This window comes from Halichoerus grypus, chromosome 10 (assembly GCF_964656455.1).
Source record: "Halichoerus grypus chromosome 10, mHalGry1.hap1.1, whole genome shotgun sequence".
Classification (NCBI taxonomy): Eukaryota; Metazoa; Chordata; class Mammalia; order Carnivora; family Phocidae; genus Halichoerus; species Halichoerus grypus.
Window position 1 is genome coordinate 19,420,835 of NC_135721.1, and position 18,561 is coordinate 19,439,395.

At 41.6% G+C, this 18,561-nt stretch overlaps 1 protein-coding gene across 2 annotated transcripts in view; it reads right to left on the reverse strand.

Moving 5' to 3' along the window:
• Positions 1–1,019: 1,019 nt before the first annotated feature.
• DNAJC27 (DnaJ heat shock protein family (Hsp40) member C27) overlaps positions 1,020–18,561 on the reverse strand; it is a 29,614-nt gene continuing 12,072 nt past the window's right edge. Inside the window, exons 4-7 of one of the 2 annotated variants that reach the window (XM_036086122.2) lie at positions 14,657–14,821; positions 13,895–14,017; positions 8,159–8,319; positions 1,020–4,968 (exon numbers count right to left, since the gene is read on the reverse strand). In XM_036086122.2, coding sequence (XP_035942015.1) covers positions 4,836–4,968; positions 8,159–8,319; positions 13,895–14,017; positions 14,657–14,821 — 582 coding nt within the window. In that variant the 3' untranslated portion in view covers positions 1,020–4,835. The remainder of the gene's footprint in view (positions 4,969–8,158; positions 8,320–13,894; positions 14,018–14,656; positions 14,822–18,561) is intronic. The other variant, XM_036086123.2, reaches the window with a different exon arrangement.

Below are 18,561 nucleotides of genomic sequence, written 5' to 3' on the forward strand. Positions count from 1 at the left end.
ACCTATCAGATGTTGTACCAGCCTATTGACCATAGCTTTCTCGCCCTTGCTTACGATCCTTGAGGTCTACTATCTTCCAATATCTTCTTAGTTTCAAGTAATGGAAAGCAAACTCCAGCTAGCCCAAGCAGGAAATGGGTTGGAGGTCTGTGGGAAGGATTCTGGGGTGGCATAGGGACTTGGACAACCAGCTCAGGGGACCTCAGGGACTAGAAGGCAAGTCTTTGCCATCAGGACTCTGTCTCTTTATGAATGTCTGCTTCATTCTTTCAGAATGTTTTCCAGGACATTAGAATCACAGTTTCCAGCATCAGCAGGACTCTCCCATCTTACTTCCTCTCCTGAGAGGAAGTTTGTTTTCCCAGCTCTAATGAGAAAAATCCCAGACAAGGATGCCAATTGGTTCAGCTTGGGTGACATTCCCATCTCACGGACCAATCTGGGTGGCTAGGGAGCAAAAGGGTGGCTCAGAGGAGATTTTGGCCGCTCCCCTTGAAAGCATGCTAGCAGTTTGGAGCGAGTAGAGCAGTTCCCCGAAAGAGTGGCGTGTGTTCTCAGGTGAGAACATACATCACTTATAATGAAAATGACAGCCCTCGTGTGAAGGCTCCCGAGAGACACTGCCTTCGGCGGTGGGCCCTGCGAGGCTTTCACTTTCAAATCCGGGGTTCACAACAGTCTGTTACTTAAGGATTCTTGTTTCCAGGGACCAGTTAACTGAATTAGTAAGTTATTCAGCCGAGAGCTGCATTATTAAAATAGGATGGTAAGTTTCATCTGAATTAAAAAAGCAAACATCATATTAGTATCTTTAAGAGATCACAACACTTGCACCATGACTTAATAAGGTTAGAATTATCTGATGGACTGATGAATAAAATTTCCTCCATTTCCCAACTGGAAACGCAAGCAAGAGGTCCTCTGTAAGGTCTCAGTTGGTAAGGGACTGGGCTGCTTCTAGACTAGTACGTTTTACATTAAAGACCAGCGTCTCAACAAAAAAGTGCAGCCCACAGACCGGTGTTTGAGTTTTGGCTTTATTTTATAAAAATACACAACTTAAATACATATGACACTCTCTATACAAGACATAAACAACTGTTAGATTTAACATTTTCAGTTATTTCAACAGAACGTAAATATGTAAATTACCTCGTAAGAGCTAAGGGTTTCTTTTGAGACTCCGCATTCACAGTCAAAGGGGACGAACACCCCGCGGGAAATCGATGCAGGACACTAACCCAAACCGTCCAACCTGCAAACAAGTCACTTCACACCAGGGCCTTTTTGGCACGGCCTAATATCGCACTGCTTGTTAAACACAATCTAACTTCCCCACGTCACAAATTTAAGCTTTTGTCTTCTCTAGAAACGTTAAACGGAAAAACCAACGTACAAACGTTACCGACTGTCTTACAATTGTGCTAATACCAAATATGAGAAGTGTGAACCTTTGTTCACTTTGCAAACCTTGCAATGGAAGGTGGATAGCTCTCTTGTGCAGCTAAACTCATTTTCGCAAGTTTTGCAGAAACGTTGGCAGACTCAGAGTGAGCTGGATGGAGTGCGGTGGGGAAGGGAGTGACATTCCAGCACCCACTGAAAGTACCTTTGAGAAGGTCTCTGTCACTGTCACTGTCACTGTCAGAGGTAATCGGCACGCGGCTCCACCCTTTCTAACTTGGGCCTGAACTACCTCCCTCCCCCTCGAGATTCTGTCTCTGTTCTATGAGGAATTGTGGTACTGATTCAGGGCTGACAGGGGCTGCTTACTTACTCTGGCTTTCTTTCAGAAATCTAGCTGCCTTATCTATGGCTCTTTTAACTAGCAGTGAATTAGATACTGGTTTATGGGTATAAAGAATTACCAGTTGAAAATTTAGCGCATGAGAACACACTAGAGTAAGTTTCCTGAGGTAAATGTAAGCCTTAAAGAACAGTGTGCCAGCGACAGGGTTCCAGCAATTTACCCTGGGTAGCAGCAGCACACCACTCGAGGCCTGGACTTTGAAGTTAACAGGCCAAGAGAGCCGAGGACATATGTATGGGAAGACTCGAAATGACAAGGCTGAAGTAGAACTGTTGACAGCTGAGAACATCAATTCCAAAGAAGCCCCAAAGGGGAACAGAGGGATGGTATATTTTAAAGTGCTTAGGTAGGATGGGCAATTAGTTAGAAATGTCTCAAGGGATTTCTAACAAGCTTTAAGACTGTTCATTCTTGATGACTCAGACATGGAAGTAATGGCTTTTATAAGAACTGTTCAAACTTTTTATTTTTTTCTGAAAAGCAAGATTCTCCATCAAATTTTTTTTAGCCAGTGGAATGATTCTGCTAGTTGTTACTCTCGGCAATGTATTTTAAAATCCTAACTGGCTGAAGGAATTTCATAAAGTTGAACTACAAAGTACATATTTGCACTGAGAATATAAATTTAGTGCACAGAGGTCTACAAAGTTTTGTATGAAGTTAGTACCAAAAAACTTTGCATTGCAAATCATGCTTTATTATCCCTTAATATTCTACTCAAGGATTATGGCACTCAGACAAATTCTAGGACCCTGAAGCTTAACTTTCTTCTTTTCTTTCTTTTACATAAATGAAGTAGTTCATGGCCATCCTTAACATTAATAATGAAGGTGTTGGGAACTGAGTTCCAAGACCTAAGAACCAAAATCAGGCTAAATTTCAACAAGTCACTCGCTATATAGGAAAGGAAGCACTAAAGAACTCTGTTGTAACTGCTCATCTGCACAATGTAGTTGAATGAGGTGACCAATCTGGTCTTTAGTAACAGTGATGAAAACTGGCACAGGCTTCATACAGGGCCACATACTCAGTGAGCTGTCATGTCAATTTGGGCTGACACTACCATGCACAATCCCTCGTTTATTTGAGTCTAGTTCTGTTGCAAGAATAGACCTACATTTAATTACTTTAGGCATGATGAAGGCCTTAAGCAAAATTTAAATTCAGAAGAACTGGAACTGGTTGGAGTTTTGCAGTCCCAGAAGCTATTTAAAATTAAAAGTCCAGAGGAAAATCCCCAGGAAATCATGTATTAGACTCAATTAGACTCAATTCGTAAAAAAGAAGCATTTTCAGAATCACCAAGATGAAAAGTCATATAAGAAAACAAGGCTCTGGTTTCCTGACAACAAGCTCAATGCAGCCCAAGTGCAGCCACACAAAGGGAAGCTGCTTTGGAGAGGAGAAGAATCCAGAAGACTGCAGAGGGCTGGAATTAAACCGAAGTGGCTTTTCTTCTTGGGTAGAAGGTGAATGCTATTTGGTGATCAATATGGGATAGCTGTTTAAAATTCACATTCTATGTACCTTAAAGCCCAATCAGTGCAGGGTGGTCGCAGCTAAAAGTATGAGTAATGTACTGAGATTGACGATATAATGGGTCAAACAGTGGGACCAGTTCTGAAAGCTCTGGAAGAATGGCCAGTCCTAATATACTTGATCTTCATCCATTCCTTGGATATTGAGGAGGAAACTATGGCAAAAGAAAGCATTTCTCTATGTGAAATTAGCTTTCATAATCTATAGTTTAAAAATATTACTATTTAGAAATATGGAGCCCAAGCAAAAATTAGAGATTCTTCCCACACAGGCCTTAAGATCTCTCCCTCCACCAACACCCAAAGGATCCATACTTGTCTCTGGTCAACCAGGGCTTGTAAGGGAGGACTGTAAGGTCAAGGCTCGTAAGGGAGGATGGAAGACGCAGTGGCCAAAAGCCAGGGATTCAAGAAGAGAAAAATGACAGATGTGGTATATTAAAAAAAAATAAGAGAGAAAGAGAAGAGAAAAAAGAAGGAACTTGTGTAGAGAAGTGAAGAAGAGGCCTGGCTTACGGAGGAGTGCCACAGGCTTTCCTACCTTTCCGTGGCAAACGACGCAGAGACAAGAAAAGGCAGAAGCCTCCCCCACAGGCTCTCCTGGGGCATCAGACCAGTCCACGACGGGCCGGCTGTGCCCTCAGGCCTTGCCCTCGGGGATGTGCACACAAGCTCTCGCGTGAGCTGCAAGCACGTCTGTTGTGGGGTCTGACGCCTGCTTCCCGGGCGCACGATGCTCCCTGCTGCCGCCAGCCCCGTTCCACGGCTAAAGAGAGGCCTCAGATCCAGGGGCAAGACCAGCAGCAGCCAGTGTTCCCAGAACTCATGGCTGCCACTGCCCCCACTCTCCTAGGACTAACTTGTCTCTCCCCCTGGTGGCTGGAGAAGGGGACAGAGTACATGTCCTCAAAGGGCTGCTCAATTTGGAACTGTTTCACCTCGATTCACAAACTTCCAAAGGGCTCTCTCTCAAGAGTTCATTAATTATAGATTGATCGATGGTTCAAATACTACCTAAGGAACTTGTAAAAGGAGCAACTTGCTTGTGAGGTCCCACCAAACTTTCAGGGTTTTGATATTGTTTCCTTCTATTTCTGCTGTCTCCTTCTCCAGTGAACTTTAAAAAAGGAAAAGAAAAAGCGAAAGGGTCCTCCTGTACCCCTTCCTCCCTCCAGAAACCTCCTGGACTGTCCTGAGTCAAGTGCGTGAGGGATGCTACCATCACCAAGCTCACAAACGAAGGAGGAACAAAATTCAGATTATTTGGAAATAGGAAATGAACTATACATACAAGTGGCGCTTGGTTCTCTTCACCGCTCTGTAAAATGTCTGTGAAATGGTCACAGGCACCTGAATTTCTAATTTACAAATAACAACAAGAGAAAAAAGCAGTAAGATTTTTGTGGAGAAAAAAAATTCATGTTGGTTATTTCACTTCTAGGGACAGTTTGTACTTGAGGCCCGCACTTGTCCCTTTCTCTGACTTCCTACTTGATGTTTTTCAGGAGGGCTGTCCGGGCATTCACAACCGCTTTGAAGGCATCTTCACTACCAGGCGCCATGCACTTGTCGGGGTGAAGCAGTACAGCGAGTTTCCGATAGGCTTTGTTGACTTCATCCCTACGAGAAAGAAGCCAAGCTCTATGTCAGTGACAGGGTCAGCCCCCACCCATGGCAGTTTGGCTGTCTGGACTTACATCACATCTCTTGCAGTGAGCATCTCCCAAATCATCACTACCTTTTCTCAAAAGTGGGACTAAAGGACTCGGAGACAAACAATAAACAAATAAATAATATGTTACCGACAAGTAGAAAAAGAAATACAATGTGGAGTATCGACACACCAAGAAAATGCCTGGTAAAAGAATGATTCATGGAAAGGTCCTTGGCACAGAACAGGCATCCAGCAAATCTTTGCTGACTGAAGCAATGAGGGCACAGGGTGATCGGGGAAGGCCTCTGGGGTGGGGTTCTGAAGGAAGTGGGGAAACAGCGCAACTGAGAGAGAGCCGGCAGAGACTAAGAACTAGGAACAGCATGGCCACGGCATGAAGTTCCACGAGGACACTGCTGGGGGGTAACAAAAACAAAGTTGGGGGGCACCTGGGTGGCTCTGTCATTAAGCTTCTGCCTTCGGCTCAGGTCATGATCCCAGGGTCCTGGGATTGAGCCCCGCATTGGGCTCCCTGCTCCGCGGGAAGCCTGCTTCTCCCTCTCCTACTCCCCCTGCTTGTGTTCCCTCTCTCGCTGTTTCTCTCTCTGTCAAATAAATAAATGAAATCTTAAAAAAAAAGAAAAACAAAGTTGGCCAGGAAGCAGGGGTCAGTAAGAGAAGGGCCTTGAAATCAAAACAACAACAACAAAGTAGATTTGATAAACAATGATATCAGTAGGTGTTTCATGACCAAAAAAAGGTGCTGAGGAAGCTGTTTCTTGAAGTCAGGAGATGGGTAGGAGGTTGCTACGAGAAGCCAAGCATGAGTACGAGAGTCTGGATCAAGAGTGGCTAAGAGATAACACACAGAAGGAATCGGCAGAGGCAGGTGATGAGCTGGATATGCAGATAGAGGAGATGGAAGAAAAGGGGCTGAAATGAGTTCCAGGGTCAGGGGGACACTGAGGCTCAGGGAAGATGGTGACACCACTGATCCAGTAAGGGATGCTCCAGATGGGGGTACCTGAGAGCTCCAGTGAGCTCCTGAGACCGAAGAAGAAACAAAAGAGAAGAGAACATTACCCAGAGAGGAAAGGGGCACTACAGTGAGTGTTTCCCAAAGAGCAGGAGAGCTCCAGGAGGGGTCTTTAGGCTTCTGAGCTCTTCAACAAGCAGGGACTGGCTGGGGAGGAGCCTGGAGACCACCTGCCCCTCTCCCTGCTCTTCATCATCCTCTGGTGTCAGGCCTCCAGAAGCTTCTAAGTACCCAGCTCCTCCTCTGGTCAGATTTAGCTCTGTCCTTACCAGATAGTTTGATTTCCTACCTTCTTTTTGTAATTTAGGGCTCCAGTTATCCTATAAGCCTGGATATGGTGCTTTCCCAAATGCCCTAGCTTTTCTCCTTTATGTTTTATCAGAAGGATTTCTATTTGGCTCTCTGAATTAGAGAGATAATCTTTGATTGTCTTGCATGTGATGGAACGTCTTGGGTGTCCACTTGGAAAGACTGAGGTCATAGGGCCATGTTCATAGTCCTCTAGGTTTGGGGAAGGCTTTTTCTGCTTTCTGCTCTTAAACAAATCCTGAATTCGCTTGTTCTGAAACATGCATTGGCCTTTTTTACATAGATAATTTTGATATTAACTAACAAGAATCATATTCTCCCTCTCTGAAGAAATTCAAATTGCCAGAATTCTTCTCCAAAATAACAAATGTATTAACAAATTCATTTAACAAAGTAACAAATATATTAATTCTGCTGAAAATGAAGATTTTCTTAACGTTCAGGAACAGTAAACATGGCACTGAACAAACATTAAAACTCTTTATAACTTTAAAACACTGTTTTTAGGTTCTGCTCAAATGTGCTCACTGCCATACGAAATTAGACCCAGAAAAACAGAGGTAAGAGAAGCACATGTTTATACTGGTCAGTGATAGAGAACTTATGGAGGTCCCATACATTTTGATAGATTCCAATTAACATAGTAAATAAATAAGGAATTTTCCTTAATAAACAATGTTCTAAGTTAACTAATAAGTAAAGTTTCTTCCTTTTAGAGCCAATCTCGATTGGAGGTGAAACAGAAGACGTTAGAAGGAGACTATGGAAATCCAAAAGGACATTTAAAAGACACCAATTAACTGTGCTATATACACAAGATCATCCGAACTGTTCATGTGTTTAAAGCCTTTTTTGTAAGGCCTGGCAAGTCGAGGTGACCAGTAACTGTCTTCCTCTTCCCCTGCCCTCTCGCCTTCCGGGCTTGAAGATAGGCTATGAGACCAAAATGGAAAAGAGAAACTTAATGCCATTGGTACCAACAAGGCATTTCAATACGTGCTGTTTTTTTGTGGGAATCAAGGTGACAAAGTAGAAAGGAAGAAGAATGGGGAGGAAAGTTATGGTGCAAAATAAAAAGATCTGAGAACCCTTATAATTACAATAAAAATCATAATACGTACAGTAACAGAAGTGTTCTGTTGTTAAAAGTTACATAACCATACCGAACAAGGATTTATTCTTGCACAAGCAACAAAGAATAGCGATTGTATTTCTCTTCCTCCCAAATATTTCTTTTGGCTAAAAATAAAACCATTTAACGTAAGTTCATACACAGACGAGGACCTAGCAGGATTCTGAGGGCCACAGAAAGAGACAGAGCCAGGCAGACACACAGTGTTCAAGGTCAAGAACCAATTCTACCACTAACTCCTAGGGTCCTTGAACATGTGTTTAGTCTTGCTGAATTCCAGTTTTCTCACCTAAAAAATGAAATGTCTGGATAAGTTGCTAACATTCTTTTCCTCTTCTAAAATTCTATGATTTAAGAATTCTCTTTTGTAAGGTATTTTTTTAAGGTTACATCTGCTTCAAGGCTCCTATTCAACACAGACAAAAGCAGAGCACACCATTCCAGAAAGTACTCATGCACATACACTACAGAGTTCCTTCATCAGGCCACTGTACCCTCTACTTTGTTTCTCTGGCATTCAGTCAATTCACTGAAGAAGAGTTATTACATAATCTAATGCATTTCCACACATCTTCATATTCCCAGCCAATTACAAGAAGATATATCAGACCTACGATATTGACAGCTGAGTTTTTCTCCAGACTAGAACTCAGCACTAATATCCTAGAGCATTGCTTACCTTGAGGCCCCAGGTTTGACTCCCAACATGTCCCAACTGTCTTTACTGTTTCGAATTCTGCGAATGGTGTCTGCTTGTTCTTTGGTGAAACTAGCACTGCTATTCGTGAAAGGACGTTTCCCGCCATTTTCACATAAATCAACTATGGATACATAAAAGGTCTGCAAAAAGAAATCATCCCAGAGTAGAACTGATTTTATGAAAATTGGAATTCCTTTTAAGCATAACTTAAAGAATTTTAATATATTCCAATAACTTAAAATTCACCATAAAGCAAATACGCAGTTTGGAAGATTTTTTTCTTTTATCCTGTGTGTTTATGTGTGTATGCACATGCTTGTGTGTTTTTTTTAAGCACATAAAAGTGTAAGGAATAAAATTTAAATGGCTCATAATCCTACTCTCAAATAACCACACTTGAAGTTAAAAGGTAGTAGATGAACACTGTTAGAAAAATTCAAATAGTAAATAAAAATGTAAAATGAAAACTGTCTCCCTGCCCCTCAAGTTCCTCTCCTTGAAGTAACCATTGTTAATATTTTTTTAGTATCTTTCCAGAAAAATTTTCTATCAGAATACCAGTACATCCATTTACACACTAAACACTGACATAAAAGAAAGCAGATTAAACATACTGCTTAGCTCCTCGCATTTTTTTCACAGAAAAATACAGGGGTACCTGGCTGTTTTAGTTGGTAGAGTGTGCAACTCTTGATCTTGGGGTTGTGGGTTTGAGCCCCACATTGGGTATAGAGATTACTTTAAAAAAATAAAATCTTGGGGCGCCTGGGTGGCTCAGTCGTTAAGCGTCTGCCTTCGGCTCAGGTCATGGTCCCAGGGTCCTGGGATCGAGCCCCACATCAGGCTCCCTGTTCAGCGGGGAGCCTGCTTCTCCCTCTCCCGCTCTCCCTGCTTGTGTTCCCTCTCTCGCTGTGTCTCTCTCTGTCAAATAAATAAAAAATCAAAATAAAATAAAATAAAATAAATAAAATAAAATAAAATCGTTTAAAAAAATACATCGTGGACTCTCTCTCTAGAGAGAAAGTACATATAGACACTTTCTTCATCCTTTTTAATGACTGTTCAGTATTTCACTGTGTGACTATATCTTAATTTATTTAAACAACTCCATATTTTCTTAGACAAGTCAATTGTTTCCAGGTTTTGCTACTACACACAGTGCTTTAATGAATACTTTGTGTGCGTGCGTGCGTGTGTGTGTGTGTGCACTTGTGGAGATACTGCTTTAGGATAAATTCCTAAATGGAGAAGTACTAAATAACAGTGTACAGGCATTTTAATCTTTGATTTTGACAACCTTCCCATAAAACAGCTGTGCCAGTTTACAGCCCCACCCCAGTGTCAGACAAGGATTCCTCTACCCCCGGTCACTCTGGGGCATTCTCGTACAGCCTCACTTTCGTCAAGCCTCTGTGCAGCACGCAGTCTGGATTTGAGTTTCTTTAAATTATAAGTGAAATTGAATGTCTTTTCATATGCTTAGTGCTTTTCTTTTTTCTGTAAATTATTCAGATTCTTTGCCTATTTTTTTGATGTTTTTCGAAGTGAAAACTATTTTTTGATCCTGCTCATACTTCATACTCTGTGCACTGTTACTTTTGTTAGATAACTTTGCTCAAAAGACTCATTTAATACACTATACTGCTTTTAAGTTGAAAATCTCTTTTTTAATCTCTTCCTCTTCTTTTTCAGATATTTCCATAGCTCCTGTTATTGTCTAAAATTTTTCTATTTCTTAGACTCCTCCTTATCTCTGGTAATAGCTAATAGACTTGGCAACCTAAACAAGAAGCCCTGATTTGTGAGGAGGGTGCCAAAGGAAAAGCCACTAGATACCAAGACAAAAGTAGAGTTAACATGATTTAGTCCATCTTACTCTCTGTTCACAATGTGAATAAGACAAAACTAAGTTCCTTTCTGACATAAAGTGTCTATAAGTTTATAGGAAACAAAGAAAATATTTATTAAATTGAACCAGCAGGAAAGCACTCTTCCAAGTGTTTGCTTACATAATAGTTTTATTACATTCCTTGTTAGCCTGTTTTTAAACAGACTAATTTATCCATTAGTGCAACCCAAGATGTATCTGAAAGGATAAAAACAACCTAAAAGTCATCACAGTTCACAGATGTTTGCTTGTGCTCTGTATCAGTAAGGTTTTCTTCCAGTTTATAAGTTAAACTAAAATATAAACACTCACAGACTTCTGAGGACACAAGTATTCACTCATAACACACATGGTTTAGAAGGGCCGGCTGTAGTGTGGCATACAGAACAGTAGAATGGAAGTCAAAAGTCTATTTACATTCCATGTCTGAGTTCCAGCCATGATGGAGTGATGGGTACCGGACTAGAACTTCTGCCATTAACTACTATCAAAATGGACAAATATATGAAGCAACTATTTTCAGGTAGTGGACAACAGCAAGTGCAATACTGCCACTTGGTTTTCTACCTGGAGTCCATTTCCTGGCCATGTCACACACAGCTGGTCTGTGCAGTCCCAAAGTCCCACTGAATTAAAGAGACAGAGATCAGATGTTAAGGATATTGAAGTGACTAAAATCTGCAGAGTAGGGCATTGGAGAGGAAGGAGCAATGCAGAGTTGGGCCCCAGAAGTCCATGTGAGGGTTCCCCACTAATCTGTAGCTGAGGTCTAGGCTATACATACATAGGGTGAGATCACCTGAGGCTTACCATGGGATTGAGAATAGAACCAATACACTAGAGGTCTAGTGGTGCTTTGGGAAGAGGCAGTCCGGAAACACTACAGTTTGACCTTGCCAGAGTGCAGAGATTGCCTTACCACCTCATTAGCACCCCTAGTATCTAGCTAAGACACCACAGAAAGACTATGGCTTGGTAGTAGACTCATCCTGACAAAACCTAAAACCAAGAGCTGACAAGATCTGCAAAGGAGACAGAATTTGAAGGCTGAGTTCTAACAAATTAGAAGAGCTTGGGCAACACTTTGGGCTTCCTTCAGATCCTTGCTATGAAAGCAAAAAACCAAGCCCATGCAAGATGAATGTAATCTGTCAGTAATTGCCCACTGAAATAAGAACAATATTCTGCTGAGGAAAATAAAGAACTTAGAGCTTCTACAATGTATTATCCACAACGTCTGGTGTTCAATCAAAAAGCACTACTCATACAAAGACACAAGAAAATGTGATCTATAGTCAGGAAAAAAAAAAGCTGGCAATAGGAACTGGACACAAGATGGTTCAGATATTGGACTTAGCAGAGAAAGAATTTAAAGGATCTAAAAATATATATATATTTTTTAAAGATTTTATTTATTTATTTGACAGAGAGAGACACAGCAAGAGAGGGAACACAAGCAGGGGGAGTGGGAGAGGGAGAAGCAGGCTTCCCGCGGAGCAGGGAGCCCGATGTGGGGCTCGATCCCAGGACCCTGGGATCATGACCTGAGCCAAAGGCAGACACCCAACAACTGAGCCACCCAGGCGCCCCAGGAGCTAAAAAAATATTATAAATATTTCAAAGAAGTAAAGAAAAATATAGTCTTAATAAGTGAACAGATAGAGGATCTCAGCAGAGAACCAGGAACTACACAAGAAAATCAAATGCAAATTCTAGGACTGAAAAGTAGTGAATTGAAAAATTCACTCAGTGGATTTAAAAGCAGTTGAAAGACCAATAGAGACTATGCGATCTGAAAAAAATAGAGAAAAAGGAAAGAAAAATAACATAGTTTCAAGGATGTGGGACAAAATCAAATGGCCTAATATACATGTAACTGGAGTCCAGGAAGGAAAAGAGTGAAAATAAAGTGAAAAAAGTTTTGAACAAATTATGGTGAAAAACAGCTGCCTAGCTATCTGAGAAACTCAACAAACACCAAGGAGGATAAATATAAAGAGAACCATATCCAGACACACAATCCAAAGCTGAAAGCCAAAGATAAAGAAAAACTCTTGTAAGTGGCTAGAGGGGGAAAAAACAAAACCCAGCACATTATGCACAAGAGACTAAGAGTAAGAACATGTGCTAACATCTCAGGAGTTGGAGGAGAGGCCAGAAGAGAATGGACCAAATCTTTAAAGTGCTGAAAGAAAGGTAATCTTCAACAGTCATTATTTATACCCCTTGGACAAGTCACTTCACTACTCTTAAATGTTATAACATCTGAAATGGGAATAAAACCTGCCACATAAAGTCTCAAATGAGATGAAACATGTACACTTCTCCAGAACTGTAAAACAACATTCAAATGATTAAGTATCATTATTGCACATAAATAGGTACAAACTCACACAGGTTCATGTACTCAATAGAATAGAGAGTGTGGCAAGTCAATATCAACCTTATTTGGTCTTGAAATGGAAGCTACTGATGCCCAATTTAGCCTGTCAGCCAAGGATGAAACCTGTCTTCTAACAGGGGTGGTGACATCTTAAGAGAAAGAAATTCAGCATAAAAGATTAAATAAAATCCCACTCAATAATTAAGAACAACTCTTTATAGTATAGCTACAGTATCTAAAATGCTAAAAATTCCCAAAATATCAGATATATTCATAAGAAAAAAATGCATAATTCATGCCACCACTTACTTCCAAATGTATCTGTAATTAAGAGTTGACTTTATAATTTATTGTTTAAAAAAAGCCTTGTTCTGGGGGCACCTGGGGGGTGCAGTTGGTTAAGCATCCGAATCTTGGTTTCGGCTCAGGTGGTGATCTCAGAGTCATGAGATCAAGCTCCATGTCGGGCTCTGTGCTCAGCTCGGAGTCTGCTTGAGTTTCTCTCTCTCCCTGTCCCTGTGCCCCTCCTGCTCATTCTCTCTCTTTCTCTCTCTCTAAAATAAATAAATAAATCTTTAAAAAAACAAACAAACAAAAACCCTTGTTCTGAGCCCCCAGTGGTTCAGTTGTTTAAGTGTCCGACTCTTGATTTCAGCTCAGGTCGTGATCTCAGGGTTGTGAGCTCGAGCCCGCATCGGGCTCTACGTTGGGCATGGAGCCTGCTTCAGGTTTTCTCTCCCTCTGCGCCTCCCCCATCCCTCTCTAAAAAAATATAAATAAATAAACAAATAAACCTTGTTCCCTTAAAATTATTCAAGATTAGTAATTTTTAAAAAATCAGCATCCATTCAGGTTGCAATATGAGTGCATCCTTCCATTGCCTACTTGGTGGGTAAGACCTTATTTTTATGTGTGACTGGCTGGACTCTGCAATGCCAGTCTCCTATTCTCTAACTGCACCCCTACAATATAGAATTATATTAGCTATGGCAAGGCAATTTTGCCAGAGTAATGCTTCCATCTAACCATGCAAATGTAACACCATTAACCAAAGGTAGTTTTAAAGAAAATCTTTGTTCTACTGTAAGTAAGTATATAATAACTGTTGTTAAACTTGACGATCGTCAGAATCACCTGGAAAGCTTTTTCAAAATACAGATTCCTGAGCTCCATCACAGCACTAAGCTTCCAGTAGGTCTGGAGCCCAGAAATCTGTATTTTGAAGAATTTCCCGAAGTAATTCTGACGATCAGCCAGGTCTGGTCTCAAGTATGCAGCAGGCAGATACCACACACACACTCTCTCTCTTAATCTTTTTCTTACCAGCTTCTGAAAAGAACAAGCTTATTCTAATAAGATATTCCTATTATATTTTTGCTTCTCATAATTTAAACTAAAATTTGGCATGGTCAGCCTTGGAACAAACAAAACAATGCTAGCTTACCTGGAACATCTCATTGATTCCTTCTCCAGTTTGTGCTGAAGTTTCAAAGTACAGGAACCCCTTGCTTTCGGCCCACAGACGCCCTTCACTTTCATCTACACAGCGGTGCTTGGTACAGTCAATCTGAAATAGAAAGTTGGGGGGCAGAGAGAAGACCCCAACCTTGACCCACTAGTATAGGCCCTGTGAGGTTTTCATCAATCCTTTACTGAGGCAAAAACTACTCTTAAATGAATGCCAGCACTAGTATAAACAATTATGAGGACCCAAAGAGACAAAAAAATTTTGCCAATATTGAACATAGACTGATTTTCTGTGGCAAAATGACAAGTGCTGCTCCCACACTTCCCACTTTATCCTTTAAGAAAACTGCTCCTCACCTCTGTGAAAGTTGGCTTCATGATATCTCCCACACTCAAGGGGCCACAGTCTGCTTTTCATACCTTTCCATAATCCAGGCTGCACCTAATGATTGTCCCTTCTCTAATCAGGTCAGACTGTAATTATTAGGACCCCCCTCTCCTGCTCAGCCACCAATATCCTTCGCCACATACAGCACCAGAAAAAAATGGATAAATATCCTGACATACGGGAGTTTGTGTTTTTATTTTTTGTTTTAGGGATGTATGTTTTGAAAAGCTGTTGATTCCTATAGTATAGAATAAGGACTTCTTTTCTTTTCATTTGTTCCCCAAAACTCAGAGCTGCACTCTTCCCATAATGAATCCGGAAAGTTGAGCATACCATTTCCAAAGCAGTTACCTTGTTGGCACACACTGCAAATACAATATTTTCCATGTTTCCGTGAGGTCCAAGATCTTGTTTCATCTCTGCCAGCCACGCATCAAGGGCATCAAAGGAATCTTTCTGCCCAACATCATAGACCAGTATTACACCCTGTGTATCCTTGTAAAACTCATTACGAACCTTCACATAAAAGAACAGATGTGCAAATTGTAGGTTTTGTGATTTTATAATATATCTCACAGTCATTAACATAACAAAGTGTGTTCTTTTGTGTATACATAGTATTTGCTATTGTATCTCAATAGCTACTGGTCTTTAGAGGACTTTTTATAAAATCAAAGTAATATGAAAAAAACCCCCTACTAGTACAAGGTCTTGTGATGAAAGTAACAGCTTCCTGCCCCACCCCTTCTCACCTCCATCTCTACCTCCTAGAGGCAATCAATCTTTAATTCTCGTTAGTAGACCTTAAAATAACACACATTCTATAGAGTGAAGCTCTTCTCAGGAAGAACCAGAGGGTGAGTGAACAATTCAGAAGAACTTATACAAAAATAACACAAGCATCAGCAAGAGGTACAGCCATTTATGTACCACAGCCCAAAGCTGGCTTCCCCAAGATGCTAGGCAGAGTTCCCTGACTCTTGGGTCTGCACACCAACTTCAGAACTCTGAACTCAGAGCCTCAGTGTGATGTAATGGCTCTGGAGTCAGATCTGGGTTCACACTTACTTACTAGTTGTGTGATCTTGGGCAAATCACTTAACCTCTCTGCGTCTCAGTGTCCTCATCTGTAAAATGGGGATAGCACTACTTACTTCATGGGGTGATTACGAGGATTACAGGAGATAATGAAGGCAAAGCACCTAAATGGTGCCTGCAAAACAATGTGTATTTGCACCTTCTGCCTTCCTTTCTCACACTCCTCTGGTCCTCCTCTGATATTTTTGCTAGAAATGGCAACTCGCTTCTGGGGCATATCTATAATTCTAGGAAGAGGCAGCATGAAGTACAGGGCATATGAAAGTGGCGGAGGAATGATAGGTCGCGTGGGTGAGGAGTAACATTGACAGACTTGGGGGTTTCAGGCCAAAATTCCAGTAAGAACCTTGACAGAGGCCACATATTACTCATTTGTCTCATAGAATTCCAGTATGTACACATCCACACCAGTCTGTAGTAAGAAATGAGGACATCTTACACACATCAGGCATGAAATTTAGGTTTCTGAGTATAGACAGATGCCTGGGCCAAGAATGCAAATGTCTATTAATTTGTAGAAACAGAAGCAGCTATCTCCTAAATTGAAACCAACAAAATCAGAAAGAATTAAAGTGATGAACAGCAGGGGTCTCCTCCCCTTAGTCCCCTTAGTCCCCAAGGTCCTCAGCCCACCTGCAGTCGTGAAAACGGGCCTCTCCCTTCTTTTCTGAAACTCTTGCTGCCTTGGCTCCCATACACCACCTTCCCCAGGTTCTTGTCTGGTCTTTTACCAACTCCTCCTCTCTCCATTGCTCCCACTCCAGCTGGCCGCAATAATTCCCCAAATCCTGTCCCAGGCCCTCAGCCGTTCTTTTTCCATCGTTCCCTCCAACTCAGACAACATAACCACCTGCATAGTTTCAACTGTGAGAACCTCCAAGGTGAGCCTTTTCATCTGTGCTTCCGGACCTGCGTTTCTAGTTAGCTCTAGACTCTCCCAGCTGAATGTCTTGCTGGAATCTCAAATTCAATATGTACAACAGGAAACCCTCCAGCTTATTCCTTCCCAATCTTCTCCTTCCCTTAAACTTCTGGTGATGAAAGGAGCACACCGTTCTCTGAGTCAGGGGGATGGAAAGCCTAGCATTAACCTTTGCTGCTTTCATCTCCCTTTTCGCTCAGCAGGTACAAACAATCCTGTAGGAGCCACCTCTGCCAGGTTTCCTGCACCTGTCACGTGCTTTCCATTTCCACATGCCAACATTACACTACCTCTTGACTACTACTGCAAGAATTTTCTAAGTAACCTCCCCAGCAACATTATACGCAGTGCATATTTATCTTTTTAAAGCCCTGGTTCAAAAATTCTTTAGTGCTTCCCACTGCCAACCCCCTAAAGTTCAAATTCTTTTAACTGGTGTTGAAAGTTTCTAATCAGTCCTCCACCAGCTTCCCAGTCTTATCCTGCTCCTACCTCCTGTCCTTCAAAGTGGATAATCTCTCGTTCCTCAAAGCTGCCCTGTGCCTCTCTAACTCCATCTGGAAACAGACATCTCTTTATCTTTAATCTTTCAACTTTAGCTATGACACTGTATCTTTCATGGGGTTCTTCCTGCACCACACCTCATCATCTAACCCCCAACCCCTGCCAAACAGAATCTAACCTCTATATCCCTGGAATACCACAGCCTTTGTACTTCTAGTAGTGCTCCTATCACTTCCTGTCTGGTTTATAGTTGGTAGCACATACAGCTGCCTTCCCCAGTAGACTCCAGGCGACGTGAAGGCATGCATCTTGACGTGTCCATCTTTGTGTCGCCAACAGGGCCTACCAGGTGTAAGTATTCGAGACATTTTAAATCAAGAAGAGCTGAATGTAGAGAAGGTAAGTAGAGGCCAAAGAATTTCAAAATGCAAATTATGCTATCCAGAGGGAGATTTGCGTGTAAATAGAGATTTAGGCAAGCTCCGTGGATTTCTCTTTCCACTGACTCAAGTTCAAGTCTGGGCTCAGCAACTAGCTACCTCTGTAATCTTTAGTGGTTTTAGCACCTCCAGCTTTAGTTTTCTCACCTGTAAAATGAAAAAGGAGAAGCCTCAATGGTCCCCCACAGCTCTCTTATTCTTGGCTCCCAAAACAGCTCTCTGATGTTAGTCCTGGAAGTCTTGCAGCATCCAAAGTTTAATTAAATAGTTAAGGGATGTTAAGGGAATTGGGATTATTTCTTAGAGCAGAAATGGCAAACTTTCTAGCTTGTAGGTCAGAGAAAGCTGTTAGTTTAATATCACTTGGGCCTCAAGAATTTTCTATAGACCACCTAACTCATACCAGCAAGCCCCAGAATGATGTGTGCATCAGTGGAAACAAGACTGCTGTTAAGATACAGGCCCAGCATTCCCTCAAGGTCCTCTCTTTGACACTGTCCTCTGAGAGTGCTGTCTCACATGCTAAGCAGACTGTCCTTTCTCAGTAGGCCCTTTGGATAAACTGTCAAGAGGACGGATGCCAGTAGTAACTTAATGGAGGACAGGCCTCAAGGATGGAGGGAGGCCAGGGATCATGAGAATGGCTATCGGTGCTTCACCAGGTGTGTGCTGAGCAAAAGTATACTTTGGTCCGTTTGGGGCTTAGGGGGAAGATGGCTTTGGTCTTGTCAAAAAGGAGGGTTTGAGCTACAGACAAGTAAATATTTGACAAAAAAGGAAAAATCAAAGCTATTCAGAGAAAAGTTACTTCAGAAGTGGTGAACTCAAGGAGCTTCTATTAATTATACTTCTATCTTTTTGAGCTGCTGGGAAAAAAAGCTATTGTAATTTCAGTTTGCATTGATACAATGTCTAGTGTCTGATGATAGAAAGTAAAGGAACACTCAGTGTTTTTCACTAGACAATATCTGGAATGTTGTGTTCAGTTCTCAGCTCCCTATCAGCTAACTAGAGATTATCCACAAAGGATCTTGAGAAGCCTAGCTGGGGCAGGACTAGAAAATACTTTACCTGAAAAGGAGCGGATTAACAAATATTAGAAAGGTTCTGTTGTAAAAGCACAGACTCAGTCTATGTTGTTCCAAAAACAAGGCCAAGATCAATAGTGAAAGTCAAAGGAAGGCAGCCTTCAAAAGGGAGTTGTTAATCTAGAGTTTTTAATGGTAAAGCAAATGAACTTGTGAGGCAGTGCGACCCCATCATTAGAGACATTCATTCTCCAAACCTATTAT